The following is a 22,904-nucleotide window of genomic DNA, read 5'->3' as shown; positions in this document are numbered from 1 at the left end:
AGAATGGCCCCCACTTGCCGCAACTAGAGAAAGCCCTCGCACAGAAACGAAGACTCAACACAGCCATAAATAAATAAATAAAAAATAAATAAACCCAAAAGTTTAAAAAAAAAAAAAAAAATGACTGTGAGCTGCGTGGGAAAAAATCAAGTAAAAAGGACAGACTAAAAGGTAAAACAAGACCCTGGAAGAAGTGGGAAAAGACTACATCATGAGAACAGGCAGTTAATTCCACTTGAAAACTACCTCCTCTCCTTCCCAAAACTCCACTGAATGACATTAAAAGGGCAAAATCACAAATCACAAAAGGTAAACAAACATAAAGGAAGACAACAGTTCTAAAACTTTGGAAGCTAGGAAGGAAAAGAGTAGCAAATGACTTAGCGCATGAGAAAAGGCTGCTGCAGTAAGGCAAGTCCAAAAGCAACGCGTCTCGGGCCACAAGGCGCCCCAGCTGAGGGACCTCAGGCGCCACATCATAGCGGTGGTGCACGCCCCTGAGAGGGACGGGTTCAAGTAGGGCTCAAAACAGGACGAGGGATAAGATAAAACCTGAAAGATAATCAACACCCCCCCTAATCCCTTCTCTACACACTACCAGGTAACTCTATCTCCCACAGCCGAGAAAACCACACAAAGGGTAAACAAAAGGAAATTTGGACCTGGAGACACCAGACACATCTGAGCAAAGGCGTACTGAAATATCTAGTTCTAGATCATGAAATTCCAGCAACCAATGGCTCAAAGAATACTGGTAACCAGGTTTGTGAATCCCAAACAGATGACTGGAGGATTTTTCTCTGAATAAACTAACCAGTTGGTGGCATCCCAATAAAAGAACCCAGCTAGACACCTACAATGAAGCCAATCTGCCAACAATTTCTGCCACACACACAGAACTTCCAGTCACCTCATTAGGAGCTTGTCTTAAATTCAAATGGACGGCTACCAGTCACTAGATTTGTAAGCAAAGTCCCTAACAAGACAGGCCAAAACAAATGGTACAAAGGAACTCTGAGGAAAAGAGTCCCAGGAGCAGAAGAAAACTTCAGAACACTGAAACAAAACAAAAACAACCATCTGGTTAACATCCTCACAGAATTAAGAGAAAACATTGCACAAAAGCAGAGAATAAAAAATAAACATTCAGAAAGCATAAAAGAGCCTCTGGAAATTAAAAGTATAATAGAATTTAGAAATTTAAGTGAAAGAATGGAAAATAAAGTAAGAAACTGCCTCAGAAAATAAAACAGAAATAGATTAACTTAAATGCAAGATCAGTTCAAAAGGTCCAACGTCCAAATAAAGAAAAATACAGAAAAAGCAAACAATGATAACAGAACTGAGGAACTGTCAAAAATAATTCCAAAAAATTCTCCCTTACCTAAACTCATGTTCCGTAACATGATTTACCAAATTGAAAGGGCCACTGTGTGCCCAGTACGAGTGAGGGACAGCATACTAACTACCATGAGAAATAGCAGGTAAACTGGCTACAGAAAACACACTAAATCCAGAAAGAACAATCACATACAAAGGATTAGAAATCAGAACTTCATTGGTCTTCTTAAAAGAAACACTGACAGCTAAAAAGTAATGGAGAAATATCTTCAAAATTTTGAAGGAAACTTATTTCCAACCAAGAAAGAATTCTATATTCAGGCAAACTATCCATCAAGTAAGATGGTAAAACTTTTTTCCTTTTTGGAATTTTAGAATGTATAGAAAACTGAATTTATAGACTACCTGATTCATTAAAGTGGAAAATTACATGAAGAAAGTATGCAAAGATTTAGCCTTAAATAAAGAACACAAGGAAAATGAAAATACAAGACAATTATTAATCCCAGGAAAAAAGAAAAAAAAATTACGAAAGAAAACAATCTTAGTATGCTTTTGGCCCAGAAATAAACAAAATATTTAAATAGTCATAATAACATAAAATTTTCTGTTTAACACTCTTGACTTAACCAAAATTTGTGATATACTGAAAGACAACACCTAAAACTGGTATGTCAAGAATAGCTGCTTCAGGCTTCCCTGGTGGCACAGTGATTAAGAATCCACCTGCCAATGCAAGGGACACGGGTTCAAGCCCTGGTCCGGGAAGATCCCACATGCCACAGAGCAACTAAGCTCATGCACCACAACTACTGAGCCTGTGTGCTGCAACTACTGAAGCCCACGTGCCTAGAGCCTGTGCTCCGCAACAAGACACCGCAACGAGAAGCCACATCACAACAAAGAGTAGCCCCTGCTCACCACAACTAGAGAAAGCCCACGCACAGCAATGAAGACCCAGTGCCACCAAAAATAAATAAATAAAAATAAATAAATTTATTTTTTTAAAAAAGAATAGCTGCTTCTACATTCCTTGTCAAGAGTCATGCAGCAAGGTACTGTTTTACTGTGTGTGCAAAAGAATCTTTTGGTACTACTGACTGTGCATTTTTCACTTTGATAAACATAATTAAATCTAAACAAAAAATGGAATAAATAGGTACAATGGGCAATGTATCAATGTACCCAGTGTTTTCATTTCTCTTACTAGTTATGTAGGCAGGTTAGAAAAGGATACAAGCAAGTATTAAATGCCTACTTCACGTCAGCTGTTATGCTAAGTTTTTCTCACAGTAAAAGAAAGGAATTCAAGAAGTGAGACAATGGAAATTGGCTACTTGCTATTTTATGTATGGTGGTAAGCACTAAATCTGTTAACTTTTTAAAATCACCTCTTTCAAAGCTATAGGAACTCAGGATGCTACACTTAATTTAAAAGCAAAGAGTAGACATGAATCATCAGTAAGTGAAAAAAACGTTAGCAAATGTTAAACTTTGAAGGCATTCTATTTAAAGTATATAGGCTGGGACTTCCCTGGCAGTCCAGGGGTTAAGACTTCGCCTTACAATGCAAGGGGGTGCAAGTTCGATCCCTGGTCAGGGAGATAAGATCCCACATGCCTCACGACCAAAAAACCAAAACATAAAACTGAAGCAATACTGCAACAAATTCAATAAAGACTTTAAAAGTGGTCCACATTAAAAACAAAACTTTAAATAAATAAATAAAGCATACAGGCTAAAAAGCTCATACAGGAATAAAACAAAAAAGTTATATATAATTTTTTTTTTAATTTTTGGCTGTATGGGGTCTTCGTTGCTGCACGCAGGTTTTTCTCTGATTGCGGCGAGCGGGGGCTACTCTTTACTGCAGGCTTCTCATCGCAGTGGCTTCTCTTGTTGCAGAGCACGGGCTCTAGGCGCACGGGCTTCAGTAGTTGTGGCACACGGGCTCAGTATTTGTGGCTTGCAGGCTCTAGAGCACAGGCTCAGTAGTTGTGGTACACAGGCTTAGTTGCTCCTCGGCATGTGGGATCTTCCAGGGCCAGGGCTCAAACCCGTGTCCCTACATTATCCACTGTGCCACCAGGGAAGCCCCTACAATACCTTTTTCAAACTGCCACTGAAGACACCCCATCCTGGCTTCTTGTACTCATAAGTCAGAGGTATATAAGATAAATAAATTTGAAAAAAATTTTTTAATTGCGTAGATAAAGGTAAATCTTCTTGTGGTACAAATAGAAAAGAAATTAAAAGCTAAAAGAATCAAAAAAAAAAAAAAAAAGCTAAAAGAATCAACATTGGTTCAAGCTGAAAAAGTCAATGAAGATACCTGATCTAATATATACCTTAGAGGCTGGGGTTGACCATGACACCAGCACAGACCCTAGATGTGCTGTGTAAGGACAGGAAATGGTAAGGGCCAATCCTACCGAAGGGGAATCTATCTCAAAAAAACATGGACTGGACCACTAAAACTAGAGAAAATTCATTTAAGAGGATAACTCAGCTGGGAGGAGAACCACTTTCAACCTTACCCTTCCTTCTTTCTGCCTGGAACATCTCTCTGCAGTCACAATGACTGCCATGATGTGACCATAGAACAATGCTGAAAATGAAAACTATCTGCTAAGATTGGTATAGTAGAGAAACAGAGAAAGTCTGATCCCTAAAGATTTCACAGAGGGACTTCCCTGGTGGTCCAGTGGTTAGGACTCCGCGCTTCCACTACAGGGGGAACGGGTTCAATCCCTGGTCAGGGAACTAAGATCCCGCATGCCACATGGTGCAGACTAAATAAATAAAGATCTCACAGAGCTGTCATAAAAGCTTTAAATGCATTTCTCAACTCCTTTCAAATAAGAAATTAGTAAATTTGTAAATTGCTGATCTGTAGAAGCCACTGTAATCTGGTCTTATAGCAGCCAAAAGCAATTCTTAACAGATACAGAGCAAATGCAAAAACTTCCCTCAGTGACACCTCCACAAACCCAGGTTAGAGGACCAGGAATCCCAAGAAAAAAAACAACTCTTAAAGATTAGCTCACAGTCAAAAATTACAAAGTATGTGAAGACATCTACCACCACAGTTAAAAAACAAAACAAATGAAAGAATTGCAGAATCTCTGAGAAATTTTAAAGTAAGTATGTTTTGGGGACTTCCCTGGTGGCGCAGTGGTTAAGAATCTGCCTGCCAATGCAGGGGACACAGGTTCGAGCCCTGGTCCGGGAAGATCCCACATGCCGCGGAGCAACTAAGCCCAGACACCACAACTACTGAGCCTGCGCTCTGGAGCCCACAAGCCACAACTACTGAGCCCATGTGCTGCAACTACTGAAGCCCGTATGCCTAGAGCCCGTGCTCTGCCAACAAGAGAAGCCACTGCAATGAGAAGCACGTGCACCACAGCAAAGAGCAGCCCCCACTTGCCTAAACTAGAGAAAGCCCACGCACAGCAACAAAGACCCAACGCAGCCATAAATTGATTAATTCATTAATTAATTAATTTAAGTTTTATAAAAAGTATGTTTTTGCCACAACTAAGAAGCCCGCATGCCGCAACGAAGATCCCACATGCCACAACTAAGACTTGGCGCAGCCAAAATAAATAAATAATAAATATTTCTTTCTTAATAGAGTTTTTTTTTTTTTTTTTTTTTTAAGTGAAAAGTTTATTCAGGCAGAAACCCACTCCATAGACAATGCGTGGGCTGTCTCGGAAGGCAAGAGGCCAAAATAAGTTATGTTTTAAATATTCAAATAAGTAAATAAATATACTCCTTAAGACTATAATAGGGACTTCCCTGGTGGCACAGTGGTTAAAGATACACCTGTCAATGGAGGGGACATGCATTCGATCCCTGGTCTGGGAAGATCCCACATGCCACGGAGCAGCTAAGCCTGTGCACCATAACTACTGAGACTGCACTCCAGAGGCCGTGAGCCACAACTACTGAAGCCCGTGCGCCTAGAACCCATGCTCCACAACAAGAAGCCACCACAATGAGAATCCCGTGCATCGCAACTAAGAGTAGCCCCCACTCGCCACAACTACAGAAAGCCCACGTGCAACAACAAAGACCCAAAGCAACCAAAAATAAAAAACTAAATAAAATTGATTCTTTAAAAAAAAAAAAAGGTGGAATTAAAATATAAACAACAATAAAACTGATTTTGCAAGGTAAAGAGAGTGAACACAAGGTGTCCTACGGTCCTTGGTTTTGTTCAAAAGGAGTACAAAGATTAATCTTAGGGCTTCCCTGGTGGCGCAGCGGTTAAGAATCTGCCTGCCAATGCAGGGGACACGGGTTCGAGCCCTGGCCCAGGAAGATCTCACACGCCCTGGAGCAACTAAGCCCGTGCGCCACAACTACTGAGACAGCGCTCTAGAGCCCGTGAGCCACAACTACTGACCCCGCATGCCACAACTACTGAAGCCCGCGTGCCTAGAGCCTGTGTTCTGCACGCAACAAGAGAAGCCACTGCAATGAGAAGCCCGCGCAACGCCACGAAGAGTAGCCCCCGCTCACCACAATTAGAGAAAGCCCCGCACATAGCAACAAAGACCCAATGCAGCCAAAATAAATTAATTAATTAATTTTTTTTAAAAAAAGAAAAGATTAATCTTAGACTCACAGAAAAAATATAAAGCATGTACATTAAAATATTAAGGGCAGGGCTTCCCTGGTGGCACAGTGGTTGAGAATCTGCCTGCCAATGCAGGGGACACGGGTTCGAGCCCTGGTCTGGGAAGATCCCACATGCCGCGGAGCAACTGGGCCCGTGAGCCACAACTACTGAGCCTGAGCGTCTGGAGCCTCTGCTCTGCAACAAGAGAGGCCGCGATAGTGAGAGGCCCGCGCACCGCGATGAAGAGTGGCCCCCACTCGCCGCAACTGGAGAAAGCCCTCACACAGAAACAAAGACCCGACACAGCCAAAAATAAACATAATAAATAAATAATAAATAAAAATTTAAAAAAAAAAATATATTAAGGGCAATCACTAGAAGAAAAGAAATGGAACACATAACCTCCAAATCAGACCAGATTTTTTAAAAAAAGAATAAAGAACAATCACTCCAACTGAAGAAAAAAAAAGAGGAAAAAATATAAGCATGGTAAATATATAACACAAAATAAAAATTTAAGAAGTAAGCCCAAATGTATTAGTCATTACTATAAATGTAAACAAATAATCTGTAATGCATGTTAATACAGATTCTTAGACTATATTTTTTTTAAAAACCAAGCTTCACTATATTTACAAGGATGTTCACTGCAGCACTATTTGTGATTATGAAAAATTGGAAACCTAAATGACAATCAATAAAGGAATTAAATAAATTACAGTACATTCTGTGACACAATACTAAAAAGCAGATAAAAAGAATGAACTAGATCAATATATATCAGTGTAGTGATGTCACAAGTAGCTATGTCACAAATCACAGAACACATATATAGAATTTACCATTCCTGTAAAATAATACACTACTTGGTGGTGTGTACGGATATATGCGTGTAGTAACAAGGATTAAAACATGGATGGTAATACATGTATACAATGGACTATTAGTCTTAAAAACAAGGAAATTCTGCCATCTGTGACAACATAGATGGACCCTGAAGGCATTATGCTAAATGAAACAAGTCAGACAGAGAAAACAAATACTATATGATCCCACTCATATATGGAACCTAAAAAAACCAAACTCAGAAACAGAGAACAGATTGGTGGTTGCCAGAGGCAGTGGGTAGTGGGTTGGGGGAAATGGGTGAACGTGGTCAAAAGGCACAAACTTCCAGTTATAAAATAAGTGAGCTCTGGGGGTGTAATGTACAGCATGGTGACTGTAGTTAACAACACTGTATTGTGTATTTGAAAGCTGCTAAGAATAAATCTTAAAAGTTCTCATCAAAAGAAAAAACAATTTGCAACTAGGTGAGGTGATGGATGTTAACTAAACCCTCTGTGGTGCTCATTTTGCAATATATACATATATCAAATCATTATGTTGTACACCTTAAACATTCTGGTGTTACATATCAATTATAGCTCAATAAAACTGGCAAGAAAAAAATATAGAGAAACTGGCCCCACAGACATTAACAGGGTAATGGCTGACCCAGACTGGGGAGGATACAAATAGTACTTCAACTTAATTTTTTAATTTATTGTTCTTTTTAAGCACAAGGGAAGATTTGAAGCAAATATGAAGAATGGACATTTGTTCATTCTGGGTAGGGAACACACAGATAGTCATTTTATTATGTTTTATACTGCTCAGAACTACTTGTGATAATCAAATGCATATTAATATAATTTTAATTTGTAGAATTAAATCTAAATATATACTTAGTGTGATTGTTTTTCATATGGTTTTATAGATTTATAGTAATTTATTTGCATTATGTATGCTCAATAAGAAAAAATTTAAAAATAAAATAGTGCATCCCTAGATCAATCCCTAAAGCCCTGGTTTTGAGTTCATCCAGTGGTTCCTCCCTAACAATGTAAAAAGCCAGGAAGAACTGCAATAAAAAGAGGCAGAGCAATAGAAGAAAGTTACAGCTCACCTCCTGGAGGAAAGGAATCATCTTTCATTTAGAGCAAGAAGAGCAAGACCTAAACAATGCAAATTCTTAAAGGGCTTTTGGCCATTTTATTTTTTACACAATCCACTGTCAACACATTTTCCAAGTAGAATAATTAAATATCTAAAATATCCTCTCTCTGTATCTCATTAAAATTGTATAAGTAGGTAAAATTTCTAATAAATCTCTTCAGCCTGTGGTAGTTACGAACAGATACACAGTAAACACGAAAACAGTCATCAGAACTTCCCTGGTGGCACAGTGGTTAAGAATCCCCTGCCAATGCAGGGGACATGGGTTTGATCCCTGATCCAGGAAGATCCCACATGCCGTGGAGCAACTAAGCCCGGGTGCCACAACTACTGAAGCCTGCGCGCCTAGAGACTGTGCTCCGTAACAAGAGAAGCCACTGCAATGAGACGCCCACGTGACACAACAAAGAGTAGCCCCCGCTCGCCGCAACTAGAAAAAGCCCACACACAGCAATGAAGACCCAACGCAGCCAAAAATAAATAAAATAAATAAATTTACTTTTAAAAAATGTTAATTAAAAAAAAAAGAACACATACACATTAAATACAAAAACAGTCATCAGAACTTCCCTGGTGGCACAGTGGTTAAGAATCCACCTGCCAATGCAGGGGACATGGGTTTGATCCCTGACCCAGGAAGATCCCACATGCCACGGAACAACTAAGCCCATGCGCCACAACTACTGAGCCTGCACTCTAGAGCCAGCGAGCCACAACTACGGAGCCGGCGCACCACAACTACTGAAGCCTGCGCGCCTAGAACCCAGGCTCCGCAACAAGAGAAGCCACCGCAGGAAGAAGCCTGCGCATCACGACAAAGAGTAGCCCCTCTTGCCGCAACTAGAGAAAACCCACACACAGCAACAAAGGCCCAATGCAGCGAAAAATAAATAAATAAATTTATTAAAGGAAAAAAAAACAGTCATCAATGAGTGTTTTAACCTCTAACCACAGGACTTCCCTGGTGGTGCAGTGGTTAAGAAGCCACCTGCCAATGCAGGGGACACGGCTTCGAGCCCTGGTCCAGGAAGATCCCACATGCCGCAGAGCAACTAAGCCCGTGTGCCACAACTACTGAGCCTGTGCTCTAGAGCCCGCAAGCCGCAACTACTGTAGCCCGCGTGCCTAGAGCCTGTGCTCCGCAACAAGAGAAGCCACCACAATGAGAAGCCTGCGCACCGCAAGGAAGAGTAGCTCCCGTTCACTGCAACTAGGGGAAAGCCCACCACAGCAACAAAGACCCAATGCAGACAAAAATAAAATAAATAAATTTATTTAAAAAAAAAAAAAAACTCTAACCACTGTGACAGCAGTTAGTAAACAATGAAGTCTAATGAAAATATTGCAGTAAAAATTCTTGGGCTTCCCTGGTGGCACAGTGGTTGGGAATCCACCTGCCAATGCAGGGGACACGGGTTTGATCCCTGGTCCCAGAAGATCCCACGTGCCATGGAGCAACTAAGCCCGTGTGCCACAACTACTGAGCCTGTGCTCTAGAGCCCACGCGCCACAACTACTGAAGCCTGCGCGCCCTAGAGCCCGTGCTCCGCAACAAGAGAAGCCACCACAATGAGAAACCTTTGCACAACGAACAGTAGCCCCCACTCGCTGCAACTAGAGAAAGCCTGCACACAGCAACACAGACCCAACGCAGCCAAAAATTAATTAATTAATTAATTTTTTTTTTTTAATTCTTATTCACTTGAGGTGAATAAAGCAATTTGAGTGTTTTTTCTGAACAATGAATGCCTAACAAAGAGCTTCCCTTAAAAACCAACCAAACTTTCCCTCAATTCCCCATCTATTTTTATTTCCCTCTTTCCTTATTTTCAACATTCAATCTAACCCTACAATCCTTACTCTTTTCGATGCCCTATCATGAGGGTTCTGCCCAAACCAGAGAACTACAACTGCTGTCTCAAGTACTTGTCTTAGTCCTTCAGCATCCTTAGCAGCAATGTCACTATCAAAAACTCTTTCTCAAAAAAAAAAAAATTGTGGACTTCCCTGGTGGTGCAGCAGCTAAGAATCCACCTGCCAATGCAGGGGACACGGGTTCGAGCCCTGGTCCGGGAAGATCCCATGTGCCGCGGAGCGACTAAGCCCGTGTGCCACAACTACTGAGCCTGCGCTCTACAGCCTGCGCGCCACAACTACTGAAGCCCGTGCGCCTAGAGCCCGTGCTCCACAACAAGAAAAGCCACCGGAATGAGAAGACAGTGCTCCACAACAAAGAGTAGCCCCTGCTCGCCATAACTAGAGAAAGCCCGCGCGCAGCAACGAAGACCCAACGCAGTCAAAAATAAATTAATTTAAAAAACAAATTAAAAATAAAATGGGTATAGAATGTTAATATTTAAAAAAAACAAAAAAACAAAAACTGTCTTTGTTGCTACTGGACCCTGCAGGTTCTCCTTTCCTGACAGTTCATTATCCATCCTTGGAAACTCGTTCTTACTCTCCCAAATGTGAACATTCACCATAGTTCTGTCTTCACTCTTCTTTTCTCTAACAAAAAATATCACTTGTTTCCCAATCTTCCTTCTACGCAGCTCCAAGTCTAACTTGTCTTCATTACTTTAACCCTATATTTCCAATGAAAAGTCCTAGCGGCATCAAAACCAACATGCCCCAAACAGAACTTTCCTTACTCTTCAAATTTGCTCTCCTTCCTTTGTTACTGTTAATGGTATCACCATTCCAGAGTGCTCAACCTTGACATCTCAGAATCATCTCTGATTATTCCCTTTCCTTCACCCCACATCCATTTCTGTCATTTCCTCCTTCAAAATGCTCCCTCTCTTCCTTTCTACTCCCTCCCTTTCTACTCTCACATTTTTATAGTAACAGCATCCTGAGACTTTCAGTTTCTAACCTCCCCTTTCAAAGCCATTCTATATACAACCAAACTTCTTGTCTAAAGATACTGCTTTATTGTTCTGGATTTTTACTCCTCAGTATCTGTCAAGGTACCACCAGTTCATAATTACCCCTCTTCTGAAAAGTGAGCTATCCCAAACCCACAGAGATCTCCCTGTGTCTGAGCAACTCAACCCTATTGTCTAGCCATGGCTAGCTAACTGGTCCAGAACTAGACAAGCCAAGACAGTTTTTTTCCCCCCAAAAGGAACATGAGATTCGCACTGCAATTTAGCCTCTTGAGACAAGAGACAGAAAATATTAAGAGCTGAAGTGTATGGCCATCTTTCACCACAGGAGGCAATATACAACACCTTGGTTGAGAGCTTCATCACAGCCCAGACTCCAACTAGATATGTATTTCTCTTAAAACTACGCTATCTTTATCTATGAAATGAAAGTAACAGAATATCTACCTCATATATTTGATAGGTAAAGAAAATAATTGGTATAGAACATTCAGCACAGTATCTGACAAATGGTTAACAATCAAAAAAGTTAACTATTGATTTTTGGAGTAAGTAGCAGAGAAAATCTGCAGAAAGGAAAAGAATGAAGCAGACACACAGAGAAAAGCAGAAATAATATTAAAACTAATTCCATTCCCGTTCTAATTCATGGGTACATTTTCAGGTTAGATTTCTTGGCTACTATATCCTTATAACAAAATGCCCTTTCTTTGCTTATTTAAGCTTGGAATGAGTTTTTGTTTTTTACAAACAACGCTACCTTGTATAATTGTACACTACAGGAATTTAGAAGACGCTGTGCCTCTTCTTTCATTAACGACCCCCACCATCCTACCAAATAAAGCTAAAATAAAATGGGTCCTCCAATATACCTTTATATACCTTTTAAGATAAATACCTTATTCACCTGAATATCCTGACCATGACTTCAGAGAGGAAAAAGAAATAGAAACAGGCAACAAGTGGCATTTGAGGCAAATAACACTGCCATTTTACCACTCCCCATTCACCTCTTTATCCTCCCTCTCTTGATGCCCACTTTCCTATTTTCTAATCTTTCTCTGGCCATGAATCTACTGTGATATCCCCTGGAAGAGCCTCACCTTACTGTCAGTGTTTACTAACAAATTAAAGCATAACTTCCTTTGCTTGGTGACCCATCAACCCCAAACCATAACATGCTACAAAGAGGAAAAAAGACAGAGTAAACCTATACATACTTTAAGTCCTAAAATTTTCATGATTAATTTCATCCTCCACTTGCCAGTTCCCGTTTCTGTAATGCTAGAATAGCTGAAACTCTGGTACAGTGCATTCCCACACACAAAGAAAACACATCAACAGAATATTGCTCTGAGTTTCACAATCCTATAGAAGCTACTCAGCCATTATTTCTGATCAAAAATTGCCCAGACAAAAATAAAAGCTTCTGTTCTTACTATCCATGTAGGTAGAGAAGTTGAAATATTTGTTTTCTACCTTCTGTCACATTCTCTAGTCAACAACAAAAGGAAGAAACTATCACACTGCAAATGCTAATACTTTCATGTGATTAATGAAGATTAAATCTTTTTTTCCCTCATATTTCTAGAAGTTCAACTGGAAAAATGATTTTGGCCACAAAGAATAAACATTCCTCCCTCATTCTTACAGAAGGCTTACAGAAGTGTTCAGAAAGAAGGTTAGCCAGCCAAGTCAAAAAAAAGGAAGATTTTTATGTTGCTTTGCCAAAGGGACTGAATGTCTGAAAATACTGAGCAAAGTTAAACTGTACATGTATAGGTATAGTAAAAAAAAAATGTGAATCATTAAACACTTTTTTTAACTCAGTAAACAGAACCTAGCAAAATTATCCCAATATAACTTACTTATGTCCTACTGCCATTATATTCCAACTATGATTAGCCAATTTAACCCCCAAACCAGTAGGCAGGGCTAAGAAAACCCAAATACAACTTTATATTTTACCTGTTCTAAGCATCCATCAGTATATACTTATGTGATTCAATTTGTTTTTCAGATCTTATAAAACCAGTTTAAAACTGTAAGTCAATACTTGGCCCAAATTCAATATTTGAACAAAAGACTGAAAACCCTTCAAACTGAAACATGAGTGTGTAGCATCCTAAACTACTTACTGAAGTATTTTAATGTTTTTGATAAACAGTCCTTACCACTCTGGCTGCTCTCTCCTGAGATTCACATTTCCTGCAAAACCATGGTCCAGTGGGTACTTGAACAATGCCATAGCAAGCTGTTGGGAAATAAATGTTTTAAAGTAAGTTAAGATTTGAATTATGGAAAATCAAATACCCTTTCAAAGCCCTTTTAAAGTAATTACCTCTGAAACTATTCACATAAACCACCTGCTTTGTAAAGAACTAAAACATGCTATATTTATGTTTATAACTTATCACCTAGCTAAAATTGACATTTTAACTAAATATTAGAAAAATAATCTTTTTCAATTAAAAAGTATAAACATCACAAAATTTTTTCTTTTATAACAGAAAAATATGAGATAAAATTTAACACTTTTCTTTACATGGAATAACTCTAATTAATTCATTCATTCCTATACTCTGAAGTTTAAATAGCAAGCATTTTAGATACATGAAAGTGAAAATTATTTCCGAATCACCTTTCAAAACAAACAAGACATTACAGGAAAGAAAATGAAATGTAATGTTAAAAATAAAATGCTTCTATTTAAATAAAGTGTCCAGAATAGACATTTGTCTGTCTATAAAGACAGAAGGTACATTAGTGGTTGTCTAGGACTGGGGGAGTTAGGAAGAAATGGGGAATAACTGTTAACAGGTCCAAGCTTTCTTATCAGGGTGATGAAAATGTTCTAAAATTGACTGTAGTAACACATCCAAAACTGTGAATACTAAAAACCAGTGAATTGTACACTTTAAGTGGGTTAACTGTATGGTATGTGAGTTACATCTCAATAAACCCGTCAGAAAAAAAAAGGAAACTACACGTTCATTTCTAATACATAATGTTAATGTTCCAACAAGTGATCTGTATATCACACATCCAAATCACAGTCTAGTTGCGTACAAAATTGTTTTTATATTAACATTTACCTAACTCAAAATTTAACATTTTCCAAAAACCTAAAAACACTAATATCCAACTGACATCCTCTTGAATGAGCTTGCTCAAAGGTAACTTGAAAATATATCAAATATTGGAAAGCACTTAAAAAATATAAAATCAGCACAAATTTTTAAAACTCCAAAAGCTAAACTTCTAATCCCTTTTAAAATGTATCGGAGTAAAAATATTCTATCAGCCAAGAAATACAGCATCAGAGCCCAAAAACTTATAGCTTAATTCAGAAATACTTCTAGAAAGGAAATTTTAACACTTAAATGAACACTTTCTAAATTGGGAGATGAGACTACTTAGCATCATATCATCCAATTCAAAAGAAATACCTCTACAAGTGCCAATGAACACTATAACGGAAATACACTATACCAGTTCTGAGACCTTACAATCAGTACCTAGTTTGAATACACATGGTTTTCACTCCTTAGAAGAGTAAGGTGTGCAACTCTGCCCTTCTTTAAAAGAACTGGGGATACATGCATGTTCAGGTTCGGTTATTCACTATCTCCTAAGTCCCCCTTGCCGGTTCTGAGATTCCGTTCTATAAAGAATACAGTTTAGTCCCTTACGCTCAGGCTTTCTCTCGTTTAGTAGCGCCCGATCCACTACTGAACCTCTGCCTCACTCAACGCCAGATTCAGAAACGGGAAGGGGGGGCGGGTTGGTGCACAACAAGGGGAGTACAGGAGCCACCAAAAAAGTGACCTGTTTTTCGGCCCCAAAATTTTCAGCCTCAATTCCTTACCACGTGAAATGGAAAAAGTCAGAACCTTCAAACGGCCAGAAAACTACCTTAACTAGTGTCCTCGGCTTTTCTGTATATCCCCAAAACTCACCTAATGGAAACACCCAGAAATAAACTAAGATGCTCCCCGAGTCACCGGCGGCGCCACCACCTCCTCTTCTGTCCAGTCACTGACGCTGAGGAAGGGGCCCGAGACGGCCACTCAACAGCCTCATCCACCACCCCGAGCAGCTCAGCCCAGCCGCGCCCGCGGCGGCGCGACTGCGGCGACGGCCTTCCGCCTCTTCTCCGCGGGAAGCTCCAGTCCGCAGGAGCGGCAGCAAGGTCTCGGCCAGAAAGCTTGGGGTGCGGCAGCCGGCGCCCTCCCCCCGCCGCCCCCAAATCTAAAGCGGCAGGGCAGACCCCCGAGCTCCCGATCCGCCCCGGCGCCGCGCGCCGCGCTCCCGAGCCCGACTCCATGGTACAGGAAGTCTCCAGACACTGCGGCAGACGGCGCGGCGGGAGGGGGAGGGAGCTCCCCACTCCCCAACCCGAACCCACAGCCGCGGGGCCACGGCCGAGGGGCGCGCGCCCGGGCCCCGACACCCCCTCGCCGCCGACCCCCGCCTCCGAGAGTCCGCAGACCCGCGGCTCCGGGCGCAGGCGGCGGCCGAATGACACTTGAGAGAGTGAGCGCAGCATCACATGACAGTCCAGGCCACACACACTTTCTCCCACATGCGCAGCCCACACCCCTTCCGCCCCGCAGCCGACCCTCCGAGTCAATCCCCGGCCGCGGAACGGGGCGGGGGCGGGGGCGGGGGCGGGGGCGGGGCGGGGGGAGGGGCGGGAGGGGAACTGGCAGTTGCTGCCAAGGTGGGGGAAGCGGTGACGGTTGGGAGAGGCCGGGTTCGGCCCGGCGGGCGGTTGGGTGTTTACCTTGATGCACCGCGACGCTGCAGCCGTGCCCGTCGCAATAAACCAGCGGGTTCTCGGCCCAGCCTCTCTCGTCTGAGCAAACGCAACAGCCTCCAATCATCTCCTTCATACTATGGGAGACCTCGTCCTCCAGTGACACGGGCCGGTCGCTAGAGACCATCTAAGAGGGAGTTGGGGGGGACCATTAAAAAACACAAGCAAGCCAATGAGTGCTTCCCACCGCCCAGTCCCCCGCGCCCCCGCTCCCTTCCCGGCGCCCCGGCCCCCGCCCGCCGCTCGGCCGCTCGCTCACTCGGGCTTTGCCGCTCAGTCACTCACGTTCCGCACAGGAGTCAGGAGCCATGTCCTTGCTGACTCCCCCCACCTCCCCTCCACCGCCTCCTCCGCCTCCTCCTCCTCGTCTTCTTCCCTCCCCACCTCCACCCGGCGGCTAACGCTGGAGCCCAGAGAGGGCACACATAATCAAGTAGGCCTCCGCACAGGCGCACTGGGGGGGCTCCCGCTGGGCCAGGGGCAGCGAGGGAGGGGAAGGGGGTTGCGCTTCCTCCTCCGAGCGTCACTCGGCGTGCGCGCCCGCCCGGCGGCCAGCGTGAGGGAAAAGGCCCGGGAGAGGCGAGGCCTGCGTGCGCGCCGCCGCGTCCGGCCGGCAGCCCGGGCCTGCCTCCCGGCCCCGTCCCCTCCCCCGCGCCGCTCGCAGCCGCCGAGGTGTGCTGGGGGAGCGGGGGCTAGGGGAGCCCGGGCTAGGGGAGCCCGCGGCGCGCCGAGGCCGGAACTAGCCAACTGGAGGGCGCGGGGGCGCGCACGCGGGGGCGGGGACGTTGGGGCTGCCTTCTGCAGCGCCGGCCGCGCGGGCTGCGTGTGCACGTAGCGAAGAGGCCTCGGCGGGAGGGAGGGTGGGAAGGGAGGATTCCGAGGGCCGGGAGGGAGGACGGGTTTTGTCTGAGTAGGTGGAGGGGACTCCCTGCGGGCATCTGAGAACCTACCTGCAGGCCTTTTCCTCAAGAACTGGCCCGTGGGTAACAAGGGTTGGGCAAGTCGGCCAACTTCCATGAAGGGTGCAGTGAAGCATGGCTTCCTGCAGTTGGCCGCGCGAATTTCACTGTAGTGCCGAAGCCTTTCCACCCATTAAGTTCACATCCTGGACTCTACCCAAAGTTCACCCAGTGGAAGTGCCACCAAGTCGGCTGCCCGTTTACACACCACACTGGGCCCAGTGACAACTGAAACTGCACCACAGACAGGGTCAAAAGCCTAGGTTGGGTTGTACTCGAAGAGGGAACAACACCTATGCTACCCGCAACTTGCCGTGTAGGAGTACAAATGGTTGTTAATCAGGAATTAGCAATATAATGTGAGGATCAGGAAACCGCAGTTTGAGGGAACCCAAGTTCTAGTCAGTCACCAAATGATATTTAACACCATGTGACAGTGGAGTCCTTTTAATTCAGGATTTCTCTGATCTGGCTCTGTACTCCAAATTTACTCTTGAAAATTTGTCAATTTTTTACTAAGGCCACTTAAGTGGCAGAAAGATGGGAGCTCACTCACATACAAAAAGAAAATGGATCAGGCCTATCTGAATAATTAGCTGGATATTGAGCAGTTTTGAGCTGTGAAATCTTCCACTGTTGCCCTACCCCCTATGTATCCTTTTTAGTCCAATATTGATTTTAGGCCAGAAAAGTGTCTCATTATAAAAGTTTAGCATGAAATAGGAATATAGATAGATTGTTTAAATGACAAGCATAGTTACAAGGCGAATTCATGACTTTGATAAATACCTTAAAGGTACAAAATGACTGTTTATCAGGAATTAGCAATATAATGTGGGGATCTGGGAAATGCAGTTACATAAAATGCTAAAAGATGAAGGAACCCAAGTTCTCCTAGTCAGTCACCAAAAGATAATGGTTTAAGTTCTAAAAGCATTCCAAGTGTTCTCATAAAGAAAAAAAAAAAAAATTTGGTGGCATGGCTGCTTTTTCTATTGCAAATTAATTGCTAGAAATCTATTTAAGAATTATAATAGATATAATACAACGCAAGCATATATTAGCAAATATATTCAAACATTCTAAAAGCGAAGTGAGATGGCTACAGTAATGCAAACCTAGAAGTGTAAGATAGGGGAAAAATGTACACTAAAGAGACCAAAAAATGAGAATTCGCTTTTAGTTATATTAGTGCATTTTAAAAAGGTGGCTACAAGATTACATACTTATAAAATGCAACTTCTTTTGGAGGGTATGGTAATAATAAATTTCCAAACATATAATAATGATGTTCTTAAAATATCATTGATATTTTTACTAGAACCGTGTTCAAACAAATCTATATTGTTTTGTGTATCTCTACTGTATACCTTATCTTTACCCCTTTACAAGGGATACCAGTTCAACATCCAATTCCTGATCAGGTTCAGACTCTTAATGAAGAGTAATTTTTAGTTAAAACTAATGTGAAATTTCCCTTGCTAAACACTGCAGTCGAACCTTAATGAAATAAATTATTTGAAAATACATTCATTTTATTTTTAATGCATTGGAGCTTAGTTCTTGTGATGGAATTAATTTATATGTAAAGAAAGATGGGTACTTTACCCTATTCTGTAACACTTAATAGAAGAAATGTAGGTAAATGCTTGCTGTTTCCAAAACAAAACAAAAAAGTTCATCATTTGTAATACATTTTTGAAATTTAGAAAAATAGAGAAAATACACTATTTCTTAAGAACAGGCCTATATATAAATAATAGCATCTGGAGAAGAAATTTTATTAAAGATGTACATATAAATGTTGACAAAATATAAGTCAAATTATTTAAAACTGATATTTAACATATTAAATGTTATGAAAACTGTAAGAAAAAACATAATGAGCTAAATAGGTCATTCTAATTTTAACTCATGTACCAGATATAGAACTTTTTCTTATGCTATATATCAGAAGTATAATATTTAATATATTTCTAAAAAATATTAGGTGATAAGAATAACAGACATTACAAAATAGTTCAGAGATACAGTTAATTATTCATTCAGTAAATATTTATGGAACATTTACTGTGAGCCAGGGAACATTTACTAGATACAGGAAATATAGCAGTGAGCAAGTTATATTTGTCCTTTGTGCGATATATATGTGTATGATTGGCTGAATATGCTAATTCTCATAACTCAGAATGGATAAAACTTACAGTTAAATTGCCAGAATTGTTAAAGTTCCAGCAAGTTTTTCACAACACATGGTAATGTTAAAAAAAAAAAAATTCATGGGATTTATAGAATAACTTCATAGAAAAGTAAAATTTCAATCTTAAAATAATGTTATCCTTTAAATCTGATTCCACATTCTCAAAATATTCTTTGAAAAAGTACACCTAGTACCTGTAGAATAAAACAAAAGCCTGTGGTTCCAGTATACTTCTTCACATAACAACAGCAGCTAACTCAGTACTGGCTCATCTGTTTCTCTGAACTAATCATCTGAGGCAAACCACAAAAAACTCAAGTAAAGTATTTTATGATGTAACCTCTAACCCTACCATAATGGGAAACCATATTTTCTTCCTGTATGGGTAATATATCTTCTTATAATTTTCTTTATTCCTCATCCTGGGCACCAAATTTTTGGATTTGCTTTTCCATAATCATTTACATTAGTAGATACTTATGAACGAAATACTTAAAACCAAATTTGGTTCCTAGGTTAGTATTGCTTATATTTATCTCCTTTTTAAATTGAAGTTTTATTTGCCTTCTGTTATTTGCCTCATGTTATGTTTAGTCTATTATACCCATTGTTGAAGTATATTTCTTTAATGAGGTATAGAAATTGAGGTATATTTCTATAATGTTAAGACTAGACGCACTTTCCTTAACTCAGATTCTTAACTTCCATAAAGTGTTTAAAATTCTGTATTGGCTCTGATACCTAGGTTTTTAAACAAAAAGCAATTATCAGAATTCATTCATCTACTAAACCTCATCAGAAACTATAATTTTCTTTCTAAATAAATTAGTTGGAAAAAGCAATAAGGCAATTCCTTATGATCTGCACAAACTTTAAGATATGTCCTCTTTTAAAGGAATCTCTGAATAAAATTTTGTTTTGCTCATTTGGTATCCAAGGTTTCTTACCTTTTACATGAAAAGTTTATGAGCCATATATTTATACTAGTATGATTAAAATATTGAGGTATTTCTGATACTAGTTTTGTTATTTATCTCACAGTAAGCGAGTATTGTGTCTTTATAGGTACAAACCTGTGCATGGCACCTATATCATGGAGCATTATCAGAAATTTCATTAAAAGGTATTCATTTCAATTATATTTTCAGTTGATATTCCGTTCATGGCTTTTGGAAAATTCCATTTAATGAAGCATATTAATCTTACTAGGTGATTTTTTTAAACTCACCATACCGCCTAGCAAGTGTCCTGCACGTAGTAGGCCCACAATAAATATTCATTTAATGTACAGTATTGTTGTTTAAAAGCTAATTGCTGTCTGAGCTTTATTCTTCAGAGTAAAGCAAGGCTTTATTTTGTATGTACACCTGAACTAAAATTTCTAAGTAATGATTAGGAAATTTTCAGATAAATTAGCTTTAAAGATTGTCAATAGTTGAAATTAATATAGGTGAAGAGTTTTTATTTACCGGGTAATTTAGAATTGTCTGTATTTAAATAGCCCTCAAATGTTAACCACCTCTCCATGTAAAAGTCATTTTCTTACAAAACAGACTCTAACTTAGAATCAATCATAATTAATATTATTGTTACATACACTTAATTGTTAAAAAGTTTAGTTAGGTAATTCTGAAATTTAAATTTTATGTAATTTAAATTTTAAAATCTTTTTAAGAATCAAGGCCTAATATTTACTTTAAAGGGTTTAGTTTGGTTAATCCTGTGTTTGGCTTCAGAGCCACTCCTTTTGCTATAAAATTGATATGCATTGGTTATATTTACATTTTTAGGTAAAACACCGTGTAATTACCAACAGAAAAATAATATCTAAAAGATGCCTTTAGATCCTCTAGGCATTACACAAACCTCAATAACATTTCAGAGCTGGGCTATTTTTTTCCATGATGCAATAATACTTAAAGGTGTCACACTTTAGACTTTTCAGAGTATCATCAATATAATGTAAGGGCAGGAGTGTAAGGTCCATGTTCCCATTTTTTTACTGACACTGAAGATTTGCATTTCTGTTATAATTAAAGTGTGATTAAAGTGACATATTTAAGTGTCTGTTTATAGGATACAATAAGGTTATCCAAGTGAAAAGATTCTGGACATGGAAAAGAGGAAAATCAGTTTTTGAAATGGAAGAGAACCTTGCAAGAAATGAAACATATCTTGGACTGAAAAAAAAGAAGAATCAGAAATTAAACCGAATTGCTAAATACTATGTGGACCAAAGAAGATTACTTTTTAAGATTTAAATGTTTTCCTCTCTGAAAGGGGCCACTGCTTATCAAATCCAGAAACAAGCCCTAGAATATGTTAATTAACTGCATTGTGTCCCAGAAAGAATGAGGTTGACAAATTCATTTTTTTATTCCTTCAATCAATAAACTGTTTGCCTAGTACATCTTAGATTTTTTAAATCTATAACGTGTATATTTACCTCTTGGAATTGCACAATAACAGTGCCAAATACCACCATGGCCCCATAGGGTGCATCTTATGAAGCTTAACATTCCTGGCGAATTAAACACACAAGCCTCCGATCACTTTTTGTCAGTCTTTACTGTGGCGCGTAAGAGCCAAACTGTAGGTAATTTTTATATGGTGGCAATTTACCCCAATTTAAAAAGCAATGATCTTTGATGCAAGCAGAAGTGGAAAATATAATGACAGAAAACTAAAGAAAGGTATTACAAAGACTGACCTGGAACGCTTCTTGTCCCTCTCCATCCCCACCCCCATTCATGCCCTGTTTTCCGCCCATTTGTTGTTTTTCTCACAAGTATATCATGACTTGCAACATATTTTTTAAAATTTAAATAAAACCCCCAAATGCCTGAAACACTAAAAGATGTAAAAAGATTCACCTTCTGCAGTCAACTACATAGCAGATAAACTTATAAAGCTATTCTAAACATCCAAAGACTTATAAATAAAAAATGTAAATTGAATCCAAGTAGTTGGGGAGGGGGACCATGGGAGGATGAGTGTGGAAGGAATGAACAGATTGAGAGTATCTAATTTCAACACCAATTTTTTTTCCGTTCAAACCTTTCCATAGTTACACCTCAAATGATTTCTTATATAAGAATTTCTCCCTATATTTCGAAATTACTGAATGATTTCCGTGAGGAAATGCAAGTTTAGGAAGATCCGCAAAATGAAAGTGTTAAAATGCAAACCACTTCTATAGCATTTCAAATGCAAAATCACAACCACCACTACCTTTAACTGACTCTTAAGGGTTCTTTTCAAACAGATGCTGTTTATGAACATCATCTGTTAACTTCTTTCTGGTAATTCAAAACTCTTGTCAAATGATGTTTTCAAGATGACGTGTAAATATAATATTCCATTAGAGATCAATTCTAATTGGTTTTTAAAAATCCACCTTGGGAAACCAGTGCTGTATAATACACAGACTAGTAATGAGCATTTTAGAAGGAATTTCCGCAAAGTCTATTATCAATCTAAGTCGAAATTACTGTCTTGCCCTAGTAAGGTTTGGGCAAAAGGACTGAAATTATTTCTTCATGAGTTTTCACGCACGATGACTTTGGTCTTGTCTTCAAGATTCGCGAGCACTTGTTGGAAATCTTCATTTTTTAAAACTGTGATGCTTGCCAGAAATATTTTTTCCACATGCCTCACAAAGGAAAACAGGCAGAGTTTCGTAGATTGCTTACAATTATTTCTTTCTAAAACGTGGTATAAAAGCTAATGACACGTTTTTCCCTTTTGAATTTCACTGTTATTTTGAAAATGCATTTCACGTTAAGAAACCAAGCCTGTTTTTGTTAGGGGTAGCTCAACCCAGCCTTTTAAAATTAGACTCCTTGTATACAACAAAGAGCTGAATAATAACAAATAGAGACAGCGAAACGTGCTTTTCCGAACTCCTTTGAATCCCGACATTCATTTTCGAATCCATACATTTAAAGAGACTTAAAATAGGATATGATGGGCTCTAACTTTCCAGATCCAGAAAAAAAAATCGCCCACATTTGTCTCTATCTACTTATCACTTTGCAAACATATCTATGCTGCTTTCCCTCTTCTTTTC

At 40.0% G+C, this 22,904-nt stretch overlaps 1 protein-coding gene and 1 long non-coding RNA gene across 14 annotated transcripts in view; one reads left to right on the top strand and one right to left on the bottom strand.

Annotated features, from left to right (window-relative positions):
- Positions 1-12,282, top strand: part of LOC309625730 — a 47,079-nt gene extending 34,797 nt beyond the window's left edge. The window contains exon 2 of the long non-coding RNA XR_014242713.1: positions 10,210-12,282. This is a non-coding gene — a long non-coding RNA (uncharacterized lncRNA). The remainder of the gene's footprint in view (positions 1-10,209) is intronic.
- The window catches only part of MLLT10 (MLLT10 histone lysine methyltransferase DOT1L cofactor), a 251,930-nt gene extending 235,568 nt beyond the window's left edge, over positions 1-16,362 (bottom strand). For 5 of the 13 annotated variants that reach the window (XR_014242616.1, XR_014242617.1, XM_082385304.1 and 2 more), the window contains exons 1-3: positions 15,936-16,362; positions 15,644-15,803; positions 13,032-13,111 (exon numbers count right to left, since the gene is read on the bottom strand). Coding sequence is in view for 9 of the 13 variants with exons in the window: in XM_082385304.1 (XP_082241430.1) it covers positions 13,032-13,111; positions 15,644-15,803 (240 nt within the window). In the remaining 4 variants the exon portion in view is untranslated. Of the gene's footprint in view, positions 1-13,031; positions 13,112-14,816; positions 14,902-15,643; positions 15,804-15,935 lie in introns of those variants that run through there. The other 8 variants (XM_082385311.1, XM_082385313.1, XM_082385307.1 and 5 more) reach the window with 4 other exon arrangements.
- Between the last annotated feature and the right edge of the window lie 6,542 nt (positions 16,363-22,904).

The sequence above is a fragment of the Balaenoptera borealis genome (genome assembly GCF_965194805.1).
Source record: "Balaenoptera borealis genome assembly, chromosome: 3".
NCBI lineage: Eukaryota > Metazoa > Chordata > Mammalia > Artiodactyla > Balaenopteridae > Balaenoptera > Balaenoptera borealis.
This window is presented reverse-complemented; position numbering and strand designations above follow the sequence as displayed.